Here is a 15,189-nt window from a genome sequence, read left to right on the forward strand (position 1 = left end):
CCAAGAGAAACTTTTTAAATTATGACAGGATCACAAGACTTCGAAATGTCAAGTCGGTTGAGCCCTTTTGCTTTATGTCGAGCTTCGTTAGAGCGTGACGTCACGTGCAGGTGTATGTTGCTCCGCCCGTCTCTTATGGTGACCTATCAATACTAAAAGGGTGCACGCGTCTAAATGATGTCAGGTTAAAAAGGGGAAATGACCTAACTTAATATAAGCCACCGCTGTATCGTACTGCTTTAACAGCTTTTTGTTGCCTGTCTATGTAGAAACCAATGCCATTTTCCATTTAAAACGGCAGAATTCTCTCAATTATTCAATAATTGGGAAATAGCTTACCTTAAGTTTTGTTGTTGTTTACCTTTGATCAACAGATTTTCTTGTGAAGCAACCTAACTGCTTAACAGCCGCCTTTCTTGGTTTCTTTGTCCCAGTTCCACACTTCATACGATGACGTATAATACTGGGACTGAAGAGGGGATTTCCAAACTTTCCACAGTGGAGGCACCTGGCTTCTGCAGTGATCTCGAGCTAAGAGGACGGGGAAATTAAATACACAAGAAAACCAAATATGAAGGTAATTCCGTATTTCTTTTTATGAACTGTTACCTTAAAAATGGTCTTCAACATGTAGTATTTCGAATAGTATTGATCAGACAGCTGAGCAACAAAGCTCCGCCTTGACATACGCATCAGACATAAACTAATAGGAAAATAACATTTCATAGTTGCAATTTCAATTTATTTTATTTTTAACTTCACTTTTTCTCCTTGTTAGCCTTTTCAGGTTCTCAAGCAATTCTTAAAAATACCTTTAACTATACAGTTTGTGGTTTTGTGGCTTGTCATGATCTTTGTTCTGATTGATCTTCACACCGTGAATATAAAACATTCCTGAAATATTTTAAGATAGTAAACGCATTCTAACCGATGCTCAGATGTATCTGAAATGGTATGGTTACTGAACTACACATAACACATTATCATTGAATAATAGAGACCACAATAACATAACATACTTTCATGTAATAATTCTGATATTTTTTAAACAACAAATACTGTAATTACAATCTCCTATTGACATGGACAATAAATGTATATGATCAGATATTTTAGTAATATATCTCTTTGTGTAACTCAGTCCAATAAAGCCTCTTATTATACTCAAATAATCAAGCCGAGTATTGTGTACCGGGACAAATACAGTGAAGACCCGCGAGAAAGAACCTGGTTTTTAAAAGCTTGTTAGGCTAAAATTTCCCAGTTAGACCCCCTATATACAAGAACCTTTTTAGCCTAAAATTTAAAAAAGATTCTTACAATTCTGTAGACTTAGACAAATAAGATAAGTCAACATTCCGGATCATCTTTGGAGACAAAGGTGCGTTAACACTCCAAATGCAATGTAAATGCCAATGTTGTAAATCAAATACAAGTTAGTTTTTTTTCTTCAGAAATTCGGAAACTATTCAAGAACCTAAATAGCTTAAATTTGTGCAAATAACCATTCATTTAAGAACCTGTTAAGGTCAACTTGGAAAAATGCAGGTTCTTACTTACTAAAAATGGATGTCAATTTTGCGTACACTGAAATAGATGATAAGTGCTGGATGTTCGATATAGCTTCTAGTACCCTTCAGCAATTCAATACCCGCATGATATCTTCTTTAGTTTCCAGATGTATGGATGTACGTATTGCACAAGTTTATGGAAGATTTTTACCCGTACTGTTTAAGAAGAAGGGTTTGCGAGTTAATTGTCCTGGAAAATGATATACTTTTGCTTACTATAAATATAACTTTCAAATAAATAACTCAAAATGTTCGCTAAAAGCTACTATCATTTCGTGCAAAATAATGCTTTATGATAGCAGCGCCTGCACCATTCGGCCACGAGAACTCTGGTTTGTACTTTATCCAACAATAAGCTTTTTTAAGTAACACCCTTTAGTGCTCAACGTTTGCCTCTTGAGAACTTTCTGAAAGCTCATCGGTCCCCCGTTCTTACGTGTCGTTATGTTAACTGGGCGGGTCTGCAGTACTTTGACATTCTTGCTGTTAGAGTTTGCTGTGATGTAAGGTCTGGAGTTCTTCGAACAATGTCGGTGTGTCTATGAAATAAGACAAATAGCCTTAGAAAAACGTCCAAAATGTCTTTATTTATCAGTTCAGATACCAAGAGAAGGTGTAGCTGGAAAGTTAATGATCAATCGGCAGTAACCAAGCATGCTATATTATACTCCTAGCTATAAGGAAAGATTCCATTACAAACGCGTAGTTCTTTTCTTTTCTAAAAAAAAGTAGTTAAAAATATTATGGGGAGTAGAAAACCCATCTGCATATTAGAACGTCCTCCGTGGCCGTTTTGCTCAGTTATACTGTACCTCGTGTCACCATCGTGAGGTGTTGCTGTTTGATACAAAACAGAACCAGCGCCCGCAGCTTTAGCATCAGCAGCAAACTGATACACAATCAGCAAACAGTCGCGACACAACTGAACAATCCGACGACAGCAGCTCATCTCAGTCTGTAAACAACAAACAAATAAAGGCCAGCGTCACTGAACTAGCGTTCAGACTTCTGTGGCGGTGAATTAAAAAGTCATTTGTTCCAAAAAATAACGCCGTCACTTCTGCATTTTTACTTCTCAATACAGAGTCTGGCTACATTTGACAAAAGATTGAGATTTGATTGAAATCAGCCAGCCGTTGTTGATCGTCCTAGGAGTGAGTGTGCTCTACATGGGCGTCGACCTTGGGGAAAGTTTGCTGCAACAGTTCATAGAACCAAAAGTACCACATTTCATGACAGCCTAGGACGTCGTCCTAACAGAGACTTGTGCAGCGCAGATAAATGTATCAACATAAATGTCAAATCTTCAAAACAGTACTTACTAGTGATATCACTTCCGTGCTCTTACTGAATATTGTCTCCCATGAATTTCTAAAAAACAACGGCGAAATAATTGAGGCCAAGTCAACATAAGTGAAGCAAAGTTGTTATTAACCAACTTGCGATGCTTGAATGACCTACCCGAGACTTGAGAAGCAGTTCCACAATCCCTGTCCATGGCTCCACAATAATCTGTTAAAAACCCTCGAAAATACGCGACACAGGCGCAAGTTGTCAACTTCAGACGCCCGCCATACGCGCTGTAATATGGCACGAACGTTTGTGCGAACAATATCAACAACCTGCGAAAAGAAACGTCAGTTGAATATTCAGTCATACGCAATAGCAAATCATGCATTATTTACCAGGTTGTTTCAAAGATCAGGGCCCATGGCTACAAGGAAAGATCGCTTTTTAAACTTGAATAAACAAGAGTGCAAAAATAGACTTGCGCCCTTTTAGGAGTCACGTGTCAGTAAGATGTTTGTTAAACAGTCCAGTATCTCCTCTTACCTTTCTACGTTTTATCGAGTCAAGTTTGACAAGCCAATAAGATGCAACTCGTGGCTTATGAATTTTCCAGTTATCCTGAATCTGTAAATAGGAACAATACAGCAAAGTGACCCTATACGAGAGATTAATTAGCCCTTGCAGCCGGTATGCCTTGTACATAGCTGAATTACAAACATGTACCGTAACATTCAGGTTTGCAAGCAACTGGCCACTTTTTAAAAAGGTGTCTGACTTTAAATAGCTCACTGAGCATACCTTGTGACAATAAAAAGAATGGCCCTCAGTGTTCTTATTAGTGCAGCAAATAGGTTGGAACTTTAGGTTAGTTAAGCGCATGCAGCAGCGAAATTGCTCAGTCTGCTAAAAGGTCTGTTTCGTACTTACACTCTCCAATATGATTTCAGCTTCTTCATCTGTTTTGCCGGGAAATTTTATTCTCATGTCAAGCAAAGCCTGCAATGTTCGCCTACTAAGCTCTTCTTCTCTCTCCCGAACAGCGGCATCAAGAAAAACAGAGTCCTTTGGGAGAAAAAAATAGAGAGGTTAGAGTTGGCAACGGTGCAGATGGTCTCTCCTTTTTAGCATGGTCAAAGATTCATTTTGTATGTAGTACAAAAACTGACAGAACCACTTTGTACTACTGAAGAGTTAAAAAAAACAAAAACAAACTATAATAAAACCAACTCACTACAACAGGGTTAAATTTCATTGGCGGAGAGGACGTTGACGTCACTATTCTCTGCGTAGAAGAGCGGGATAATATGAAGCTATGATTGGTTGGTGTCCTTTGAGCAGATGCAGGCCGTAATGGCACCGTGTTTGATGGGTTTGAAGAATTAGAGGAAGACGAAGAGGCATCTGTTTTACTTTGTGCGGATTTTGCACTTGGCATGGATGACAAAGGCTGAAAAAAAGAGCAAAACAACAAGTTATTAGTTTAAACGGTATCGCCACACATGAGAAAAGAAATACGAAAATTACGTTACAAGTGTCATAGAAAGTATCATAGGATAGCGATAATATAAGAAGAAATATTTGATATACCTTCGGTCCTTTGCTCATTGGACGGTTTCCATTTTTCGAGTCGAACGTTATGATTTCGTCAGCCTCGCATTGTTCCAATAAATCGAGAATTTCTTCTTCCTGCAAGAAATAGACAGAACGAATTATATTTCTGACGCATACTTCAGGCATTGCTGGACCGTGGTTCGTTATAGAAAAGAGTAACTACCTCTCGTCAGACAGAATTGTTGTCATTCTCTTTGGTGGCCGGCTAGTCCACAGCAGGTTTACCGAAGGAAATACATTAACACAAGAATTGACTAGACACGGTTAGTTTAATACCTACCCTGAGTGTACTGAATGGTTGATTACCTTCCTTTTGGAGAGATGTCGCTCTTCCTAAAGGATATTTATCAAATGAACAAAAGTATTAATGTACAATGTATTTTTCCAACCCATTTATTTGGATCCAAGATCAGATAAGAGGAAATAAGTTTTGCATATCACAAAATACAACCCTGACAAAGGATGCTCATCACCATTCATTGTAAAGCAAGTCAAAATGGAATGTTGGAGGGCTAAATGTGTGAGAAACCAAAACGAAATTAAAGTGTCTCGACGGGTCTTACTAGAGAACGGAAGCAAATGCACAGTGCTTTAGCTTCACTTGGAAAACGCACCCATTAGTAAACGGACGACATCAAAGACAAAAATAATAGTATGTGGTTTAGACTGGCCAGAAATGGATTCCAAGAACAAAAATACAAGGCAAAATTATCAATGATGATGATGATGATGACGTAGCCTGTTCCAGGCTCTTAGTTAGTAGGGAAGACGCGTAAGTGGAAGGCACAAGAAAATATGAGTGTATGATCCGAGAAAAGGGGGCGGTGACGGGAAAAAGGGAGGGTTAGGGTCAGGATTAGGGGTGATGATGATGATGATGATGATAGAGATGATGATGATGATGATGTTGATGATGATGATGATGATGATTACAATATATAAACTGTGTCACGTCTCACCGGATAAAAAAAGCTTAAATGCATCAGCTAAAAGTCCACTACACTTCTCCTTTCTTGTTTGATCGTCTGGGGGATATATTCTTCGAAAATTCCCCTGCAGAACCAAAATATATAAAAACGCAGTATTACTCCCCAGTCCTTACCCAACTTCGAGGAAAGATTGGGTAACTGAAAGAAACGTGAAGTTGTCTTGGAACAGTTATGGTGGTCATGTCAGAAAATTCAAATTGGATGTCTCGGCTACCGAGGATGAACTGTCCTCTTGATCAGACAGACACTAGTAATGAGAAGGATTGAGCTATCCAACAATGCTGATCCCTCTTTGGGTGACAAATTATTAATAGTATCTTGTCAGTTGTCTTGTTTTTACTTACCATGTTCATGTTCTCAAACTCTTCTCTCGCAGCCTCTCTTCTCAGATGAGTAAGTCGATCTTTCTGCAAAGAGACAACACGATCTATAAACATTTTTTAGCATCGATACATAGTTATCTCAAGTCAACCAGCCCTTCTGTTCTAATATACGGTTAGAAAACAGAAACTACAAAATAATACATTTGGATTATTTTCTCACGTTTCTTAATCGGCTCTACCTTTCCGTCGCTGCCTCCCTTCTTGATGACACTTACCAGTTCAGTTCGCCTTTTGTTCAAAATCAGTTTTTTCTTCTCCAGTTCCTAAGGGAAAATCACGTGATGATTGATATCAATTCATGTCTTGACACTCTTATGGCTACAATATTAGGGCTACTTGCGTTTTAAAATCTCACTTACATCCACTTTCATAAGAGTTAGGAGGAGTATTATCGTGCACCAATGATGTTCTCTCATATCACGACGACGTGCTCAAAAGAGGCGTGTCCGTCCTACTCATAATTTTTCAAACTGCCAAGTTATGGCGCCAGTTCACAGTCGCTATTTTATTCACACTGCTTATACAGGGTGCCGTCATCATCGTCTAAAATCATATATGACACAATTAATCGTCCTGATAATCACTTACCGACATAGAGTACTCGCTCCTCTTCGGTTGCATTAGTAATCTCTTTTGGGCTTCCGCCTTCTCAGCCGCCATACCGCGTCTTTTGTCGCTTGCCCTGTTATCAACAAAAGGACATTTCACATAATTATCCTAAAAAAATCTCGGGTAAATCGTCTATCGTAATTTACCGGAAGCTGACGTGAAAACCAGGACGTAAGTAAAGAAAACTCCACAATAAGCAACTGATATACCAAAAATTGAAAATCCCCTTGGCAAATGAAAAACTTCATAAATTGGTCTAGATTAATCAAATTATTATTACTATTATTATGAGTAGTGGTAGTGGCAGTAGCAATGGCAGTGGCAGTGGCAATGGCAGTGGTAGTGGTAGTGGTAGTGGTAGTGGTAGTGGTAGTGGTAGTGGTAGTGGTAGTGGTAGTGGTAGTGGCAGTGGCAGTGGCAGTGGCAGTGGCAGTGGTAGTGGTAGTGGTAGTGGTAGTGGTAGTGGTAGTGGTAGTGGTAGTGGTAGTGGTAGTGGTAGTGGTAGTGGTAGTAGTAGTAGTAGTAGTAGTAGTAGTAGTATTGTTGTTGTTTTTGTTGCTTACTGATTTTCCTAAGTATCACTTCGTACCTTATATTTAATAAGCTAAATGTGTCAAATAAGACTCCTCCTTTAATTTCACTGTCCAGTTTGGTGTCAGTGCCAAAGCTGGGTGAACGATTGACCTACAGAACATAAAAGACATTACAGTATTTTTAACACTTTTGGGGGTCGACAGTGCGCTCATTTTACCCTCTCTCTCCACCAATGCTCTGTTTTAAGTGCTTTTAAAGCTAGTCAAAGCTACACAGAAAGGAGAGAAGTTGAAACAAGGATGTAATGTTACCGGGGATCAAACTCAAGACCACGTACACAGAAGGCCGCGCACACAAACAAACTAGAGTGATTTAGCAACAGAACGGGAACGTTAGTTGAGGACGGGAAGACGCGCAGAAAGGACTGAACGCGAGTTCCGGTGCTCAATTTGTCACGCTGTCGTCACTGCCGCCTTGTTCCTTATGTGCCATCCTTGCTGCTTACTACTAAAAGGGTAGTAAACTGACCATGCACAAACCCAAGATTTTAGAAGACCTTGAAAAGCTCGCACTGCACTTTGTATTAGACGAGTGTGTGAAGCGCCAAAACTTCCTTTTCGAAAACAGATGCTGCTACCTAAAGTCAAGCCCCCTCCGCACGTGGAAAAACTCCGCAAGGATCCTACGCACTACAAACGCACTGCAAGCACTACTCCACTCCAGTCTCCCTCCTTTTCATCCCAGTTTCCTCTCTTCCCGTTTCAAACCACAGGGATGCCAGACTAAAGCCAGACTAAAGCCAGACTAGCCTGCGGAGGAGACCGAGGAGGTAAAAGTCGTCGCTGCGCATATGCCTAAACGAAAAAATAACGACCAGAAGGAAAAAAAGAACCATTTCAACGTAAGTATTCCAAATAAATTTCGCGTTTTCAGCAAATGAATTTGAAGCTCAGAGTCGAGTGCCCCAGCTTTTTCTCTAATTAGCCTGGATGAACGCGCATTACTAAAAGCAAGTGTACGTACTGTATAAAGTAAGCGCAATCTTTTAAGTTAACAGGAAGGAAATACAGGTATCTCATTAATAAGTCTTTTGTTTAACGTAGTTTAATGTTGATAAAAAAGGGAAACTAAAAACTACATTGGCTAAAAAAAATGAAAAGTCAACCCAAAGGCCCTTTTGCTCTTCATCGTCCCCGTACAAACGAACGTTGACAAGGGGTGTGACGCGTTTATCAGCCAACACTTCGCAATGTTAAATTGTAAACGATTTGAAGAAGTTAATGACTTACTTCTAAGAGCCAAGGCCTTAGTTTTCTATCCAATAAAATATCAAATCCAAGGATTTCAAAACAGACGCTTTCACTGGCCGGCGGGCTTCCTGGCCTACACATTCGGTATGAGTGGAGAATATGGGGTTGAGCAACTATCAGCGTCTTCACAAGCACATCCTACATACAAAACAAAAAAAAAGGATTCTCAGTTTCGCCACCTACGGGTCAGTGTTGAAAACTACTTTAAAAACACAAATAACCTTTGAAATACATGTACTTACAGTTATGCTTTGCCATAGAAAGTTCACATCATAATCCATTGATTGTAACCACTCATTTAAAAACTTTAAGGACCTAAAAAAATTCAACAAATTAAGCGAGTTAAGCTTCCAGACAGTAGAATCTTTTCAAATGATGCATATAAATCTAAAAAATTCTCACCGTTTACTTCCACTATCATTGCTGTCATGCCGATCAAAATTTTCGTTGTGCTTGTTAATTGAATAGTTTGTAAGATGCATGAACAGCTTATCCTGAAAAGGAACAAACAAAAAACCCTTATACAGATGACTGTTGTACCACTTCATTTTTTGATGGGTATCTAATGACTTAATAAAGCAGATTTATCATTAATGGACTGAAGAACAATACACTAAATTATCAAAAACCTATCAAAGCCAACAAATCTAAATATAGATCAATTTCCACTGTGTTCAATGCATATTCTGAAGATTGAGAATTAAAGTAAAGCAATTTATATTATACAAAGTTGCATGTCACATATGTATGTACTGTAAGTTATATCTTACCAGATTTTCATCTGAGGGAGGTTCATACACTTCTGTTCCCATGCGAACCTTAAAAACAAAGTAAACTGCAGCTTGCAATTTGTTCTGCAAAAGTACCACTAACTTCCGCTGTTCTATATACCTTACACTGTATGTTAGAATCAAAGTAGATAAAAAAAGTATACAGTCGGCTCCCTCTTAATTAAAGGACATGCACCCTGTAAGAGGACAGCTAGAGTTGGTCCTCAGTCTTTCTTTACTCTATTTATTTGACTCAATCTGTATATGAGATGGCCGACACCTCTCTGAGACGGACACTGGGTGCCAGTTCTGAAGGTGTCCATTTTAGAGGGGGACATTGGGGGGTACCCAATACCGTAATACCGTAAGAAAAAATGGCAAATACCGAAATACCGCGTCGAAAATTGTCCAAATACCGATACCGCATATTTTAATCATATTTATAATCGTTTCCGCATACTTATAGTTGCTTCCATCTAGTACGTTTACTTATCTCAGGCATTTATGCACCAGATGTGCATGTTTTTTTTAAATATTTTGGTAGTTAGCAAAATTTTCGCAAATTTTCACGGAAAAGTAAACTACATTCGTTCAACCTTTTGGTAGGTGGACCCAACAGCTAATTAACTCCAATAAAAATAACTCTTGAAAGCGCGAAAAACAAACCAACCCAAACCCATTCCACGCACGTCTAGTGCGAGTTTTGATAAGTGACTGACCATTAGAAAACTTATGGGGGGGGGGGGGGGGGGCGAAGTACAAAAAAAAAATATTCGCGCAAGAGAAAATTAAATGAAAAAAAATTCATACAAGGATTTTGATAACGAAAAAAAATTCCTGCGCCTCGAAAATTCTGTCTCGACTGTCTCACACGCCGCGCCGGTAAGAGGCAAACTTACCAAATTTTAATTCTCGAAACCCGACATCTATAATTTTCTTGTTGCGATAATGTTAGCCTCCTTCGCCCTCTTCCAAGAAACTGCCACACAGTCAATGATAACGTAACCACGCCGCCTTCAACCTCAGCGATCTCAGCCATTGTGAGAAAACGTGTAAGACCTCGAATTACCACCGGCTCAAGTACACAGATCGAAAAGCCTGGTAAGGTGACTTGAGATGACTCATTATCATTGGATGCAGCAACAATCACATTGTATATTATCGACCGTTAACTGTCACAAAATGACCCACAAATGGTGTAATCATTTACTGTTATGTCTCAAGACTTCTGAATTTTAACTTTTATTGACCTTTATGTCCTACTGTGTTTTGTTTTGCGTATTGTATCGAAATGAAAGCGCAAATAAACGGTACCGTAATACCGTGAACAATCTTATTTCACCGAATACCGTCAACCAAAATGATGGAAAAACCGCATACCGCAGAACTAGATGATACCGCAATACCGTACTTTAAAATGAAAATTACCGAAATACCGCATGAAAAAAAGCCCAATACCGCAATACCGTAAACCCCCATGTCCCCCTCATTTTAGAGAGAGCTAACTGTACAGATAACTGATTCTTCTAAAAAATTTAAAAATTCATATCCACTGTAGATAATAACTGATTGACAAAAAGCTGTTACATGTATATATAATGATACAGTACAAGAATTAGGGCCAGTTTAAACATTGATCTTCTCATGTACTGAATTTATTACCTATTTAGGTTGACCCAAATGATATAAGTTTAATGTTTGATTCAGATGTTGAACTTAATCAGTTAATTGGGCTCAATTCATTTTAACCATGTTCATGGGTCTAAAATGCTTACAAGTGAAAATTCTAGTAATTTGTGAATTAGGTTTGGCACATTAGAAGTTCGGTCAATGTTTGAAACAATGTCACTCTACATGCAAAATTCCCATGTGGGCCACTCGATCTTAATTCTTGGGTTCCACCAAAATTAGATATGTCAAACGTCGATCTTTTCATTTACTTAATTGAAAGGATTAAAGGCTTGGTGCATAAAAAGATCAACGTTTGAACTACACCTTATTTATATTAATGTACTTACAAGTCCATCATGATAAAGAAAGATTCTTAGTGGGTCACAAGAAGTCACTAAAACATAGACTCTAAGGTCAAACTTGAATCCCTCAAGGAGAAATGGCTAGAAAATATATCAATAATTATTGCAATAAGTTTAACTTGAAATCTTTAAGACATCACTACCAGCAATTTTATATAATAATCTATTACTTGAGTCACCCTTCCTGTTAGGCTACATCGCCTTTTATTACAACTTGTACAACAGGTAATAAAATAATGTTTGTTATCACAATGTAATAAAAAATAATCAATAAACCAAATTTTGGCCGTCTGGCTCCTTAGAATTTTAATTTAATAAGGACGACTAACTGAATGAGCTGTAAAGTTAATTAGTATTATAGATAATGCATAAACTGTTTTTCTTTACCTTTTCAATATATTCTTGAATGACTATCTGCTCATGTGAGGGAATTCTGTCTCCAATTTTTATTAAAGAAATTCTGAAATTGTAAGAAATATAGAATTAAAAGAAAGTCAAGTATGTCAGTACTAGTAGTAGATGGTGAGAAAAAAATTAAATTATGAATAATTATTATGACTTCTTACAAATTAAGGATGTTGCAGTCACTAGAGAGCTGGCAGTTAAATAGTTGTGGGGTTACTGCATGGGATGGATTACACATGTATTGTAAAATGTGATAACTGTGCATTCTACATATATATTTGATAATAAATAATTATTATCACACTTACCCATTTCCCATGGCACCATTAGCTGGCTTAACAATGAATGTTTTTTGTTTCTTTCTTTTTTTCAGTTCGCGACAGTAACCTTGGAATGCAGCATATCTGATATAATGGGCAACCTCATTAAGGTGTATTGCTTATCAATATTCAAACCTGAGGGGACAGTTATTGCAGGCACTGCATGATTGTTTGTCAGAAACAACAAATTGACACATAAATAGTTTGTACATTCTATTCTATTTAGTAATACTTATTAAAATTCATGTGAAATAACACATTAATAAAGGACCATCAGGCAAATGTGCACTTGTAATAAAGCTTAATTTTGTTTGTTTGATTTCAATTTTTCAGATTTTATCATGTAAGTTATACAAAAAGTTTAATGTCACAGTCTTTAACTTTAGAGAATGTGATTTCACATCTTTTTAAAATAGGGGTTTTACATATGCGCATTTTATACAATTTTTGTTCATATATATTAACTAACAAAACTTTACTATAAAATTATTGTCATAACACTTACTAAATAATTTTTAAATTATTTTCAAAGGATACTCTGCTGGCAGAACCCACGTTTGTGGCACAAAGTTGTACTCTTCAGGGTGTGCTCTCTGCATTCTTAAAAAACACAAGTCATTTGAAATGTTTTAAACGCTATATTTAAAGATCCATTTAAAGGTCCTTACAGTGAATATATTCTTCCAGACAATATGAAGAAAAGCGATCTACCCCTGAATTTTCCTAGAGCCAGTCACCTTACTTTGTGGTATTATACAGTGTAAGAAGTTACTGTATTTATTCCGCTATAAGCCGAGCGATTTTTACACAAAATAAAGCTAAAGTTTAGTGAAATTTGAGCCCAAGAGGGATCTCGGCTTATAGCCAAGAGTGTTTTTTTAAAAAAAACTTTTCAGTGCATTGGAACAGGTTACTAAGCATGGACAAATGCAACGTAAACTGATGTAGTTTGTTTTGATTCAAAGACTTGAAAGGCATTTTAAGTTATCATTTCAAGCATAATGCGAAGAAGACATGAGGAAAGATTGATAGCAGCGAAAAACCCAAACAACAACAATTGCATGTTTTCCTAGAGAAGATCACTTTTTTTTCAAAATTATTAAGCTTTACAGTATAGCTAACAGTCATGTAACGAATGGTCTCAGCTTATAGCTGGGTGTTTTGGATTTATCTTATTTATTGTTGATTATTATTAATAGTTGCAAGTCAAAATTAAGTTAAGGTTAAAATTTTTTCAACTAAATTTATTCCCTATTTCCTTTGCCCCACTTATTATTCAACATACAGTGCAGAAGTCACTTACTTGGCCATATTTCGGGCAAGATTGTCTTTTCTACATATCTCTCCCATACTTGGAAAATGGTTAATTTTCTTCAAGTAGAAAAATAAAAAATAGACCATAATTATTCAATTTTGCAACTTTTTAGAGTTGAAAATCATTGAAAATGGATTGCAACATAGACTAAAACATTGTTTCTATAATAGTAATGATACTCAATTCTACTGACGATACCAAATAGTATAATCTTTAGTTGCAATAGTTGACACTAGATCAGTACATTGTTCACATTCTGTACCTGAAAGGATTTTAGTTCACTTATTCTCTCTACTGGAACAGCTGAGTCACTCCATATCAGAAAACTGCAAAAGAACAAATTTTTTGTTGCAATGACAATATTTGCAGAAGTCACACTTATTTCAAAGTTTAAAAACATAGAGCTATATAACAGCCATAGTTATTATTTATTCACTCTTTGGGGCAAATTAAAATCCAAAAGAGTACATGAACTTAGTGGTATTTACTGTGTCTTGACTAATTCAAATTCAATAAATTCTGGCATGTGTTAAAAGACAATATTCCCCATACTGTACAAAAGTAATGTAAGTTTCATCAAAGTGTGTAAAGTTATATAATTTATGTGGCTTAAATTTCTGCAACCTGCAACATCCCTTCCCCACAGATTAAAAGGGTATGATGGTTAAATTGCCAGTCAGTCATCATAATCACCCTTTTTTTATTTAGTGTGATAAAAAAAATTGGTCTTAACCATACCAGTTAAAGTCATCATCTCTTGTGATGTACATTCCACTTTGAAGGCACACTTTGTGCACTGCAAAAAAAAAAAAATTTTAGGAAGATTGCCCTGATACCAGTAAGAAAGAGAATTTCTGGGGGTAAATTGACTCTTCTGATATCTCTCCCATTGTCACAACACCTGACATACATGTACATACTTGACAGTTTGTAATGACTTTGGATGCCTGCACTGATCATACTTTCATTTTTATCTCTGTACATCCTTGGCTTTAAAATAATAATGATGATGATGATGATGATGATGATGATAATAATCATCATCATCATCATCACCAATAACAAATCAAACCAATACTTTAGAGATAAGAATCAATTTAAAAACATTCACTTCAAATCTTATCAAACGTAAACCTTCGTTACGCGCGGTAAATGAACCGTTATTTTGGTAATCGATTCTCCTTGGTAATCGCAGCAATCTGGCGCCCAAGCATTCAATTCATGATAAAATCTAGTTTGCTTCTCAACAGCAAAGTGTTCCCTCACCAATATCGTATTTTGTCGCAGACAGATTGGCTGTTACACGGCGTTTACGGAGAGATTTCTTTTTATTTGAATTATTTCCTGTACGTTTGCCATGAACGTTGTTGATTGTTTGAGCTTTTCGACTTCGGACTTGTTGTTCATCCTCTTCGAAGTCTTCGTCGACAGATCCTGCGCATTCATTCTCTTTTCCTTGGTTATCAAGAAAACCATTGCCAGTGCCTGGTCCCCCTATCAAACTGAAGTCTTCTTTTGCCACAATGGGCGAGTATTCAGTGCGATCGCGATTTGTAATCGAAGGCACTCGAGGCGACAGTGGAGTCTCCATGGCAAAGGATAAACTGCTTTCCCTTCCAGAAATACAGTTGATATGTCCCTTTCTTCCTCATGAGTACATCGTAGCATGAAGTACCGATTTGTCTCCGGAAAATCAATCCCTAAGGCATTGGTGGAAAAGATCGCGTTTGTAGATTAGAATGTAGGATCGAACTGCGGCGTGACATATGTTACCATAGCAACAATTGATTCCAATTGTAACGCAAACGAAAAACAAAAGAAGGATTGACAGTTTCATCACTGCTAAGACATCTGTCTTTTGGTTTGTTTTTTTTGTTTGTTTGTTTCTTCTAATAAAAACTATTGTGCTCAAATAAAAATTCTTCTTTCTCCAATATTACAATGGACGGGAGCCCCATCCACAAGAACTTCATCCCAAGGGAATTCGTTAAGTTGTTGCCCTTCCCCTAAGATCTTTCCAATTGTTTAGTTTCCACCTCATCATCCAAC

At 37.3% G+C, this 15,189-nt stretch overlaps 1 protein-coding gene across 1 annotated transcript; it reads right to left on the reverse strand.

Moving 5' to 3' along the window:
* Positions 1-578: 578 nt before the first annotated feature.
* Positions 579-14,914, reverse strand: LOC140921345 (tubulin polyglutamylase TTLL7-like). Its single transcript, XM_073371341.1, has 26 exons — positions 14,407-14,914; positions 13,879-13,936; positions 13,403-13,466; positions 13,129-13,196; positions 12,363-12,425; positions 11,814-11,909; positions 11,488-11,560; positions 11,086-11,181; positions 9,068-9,115; positions 8,700-8,791; positions 8,540-8,612; positions 8,277-8,435; positions 7,043-7,137; positions 6,433-6,526; positions 6,060-6,107; positions 5,806-5,868; positions 5,432-5,525; positions 4,753-4,805; positions 4,449-4,547; positions 4,093-4,308; positions 3,789-3,923; positions 3,405-3,485; positions 3,033-3,193; positions 2,894-2,942; positions 2,384-2,526; positions 579-2,110 (listed from the first exon to the last, which is right to left on the reverse strand). The coding sequence occupies exons 1-26, from the start codon at positions 14,729-14,731 to the stop codon at positions 2,014-2,016; spliced, it is 2,643 nt and encodes an 880-aa protein (XP_073227442.1). The 5' UTR covers positions 14,732-14,914; the 3' UTR covers positions 579-2,013.
* Between the last annotated feature and the right edge of the window lie 275 nt (positions 14,915-15,189).

This window comes from Porites lutea, chromosome 12 (genome assembly GCF_958299795.1).
Source record: "Porites lutea chromosome 12, jaPorLute2.1, whole genome shotgun sequence".
In the NCBI taxonomy this organism is placed as follows: Eukaryota; Metazoa; Cnidaria; class Anthozoa; order Scleractinia; family Poritidae; genus Porites; species Porites lutea.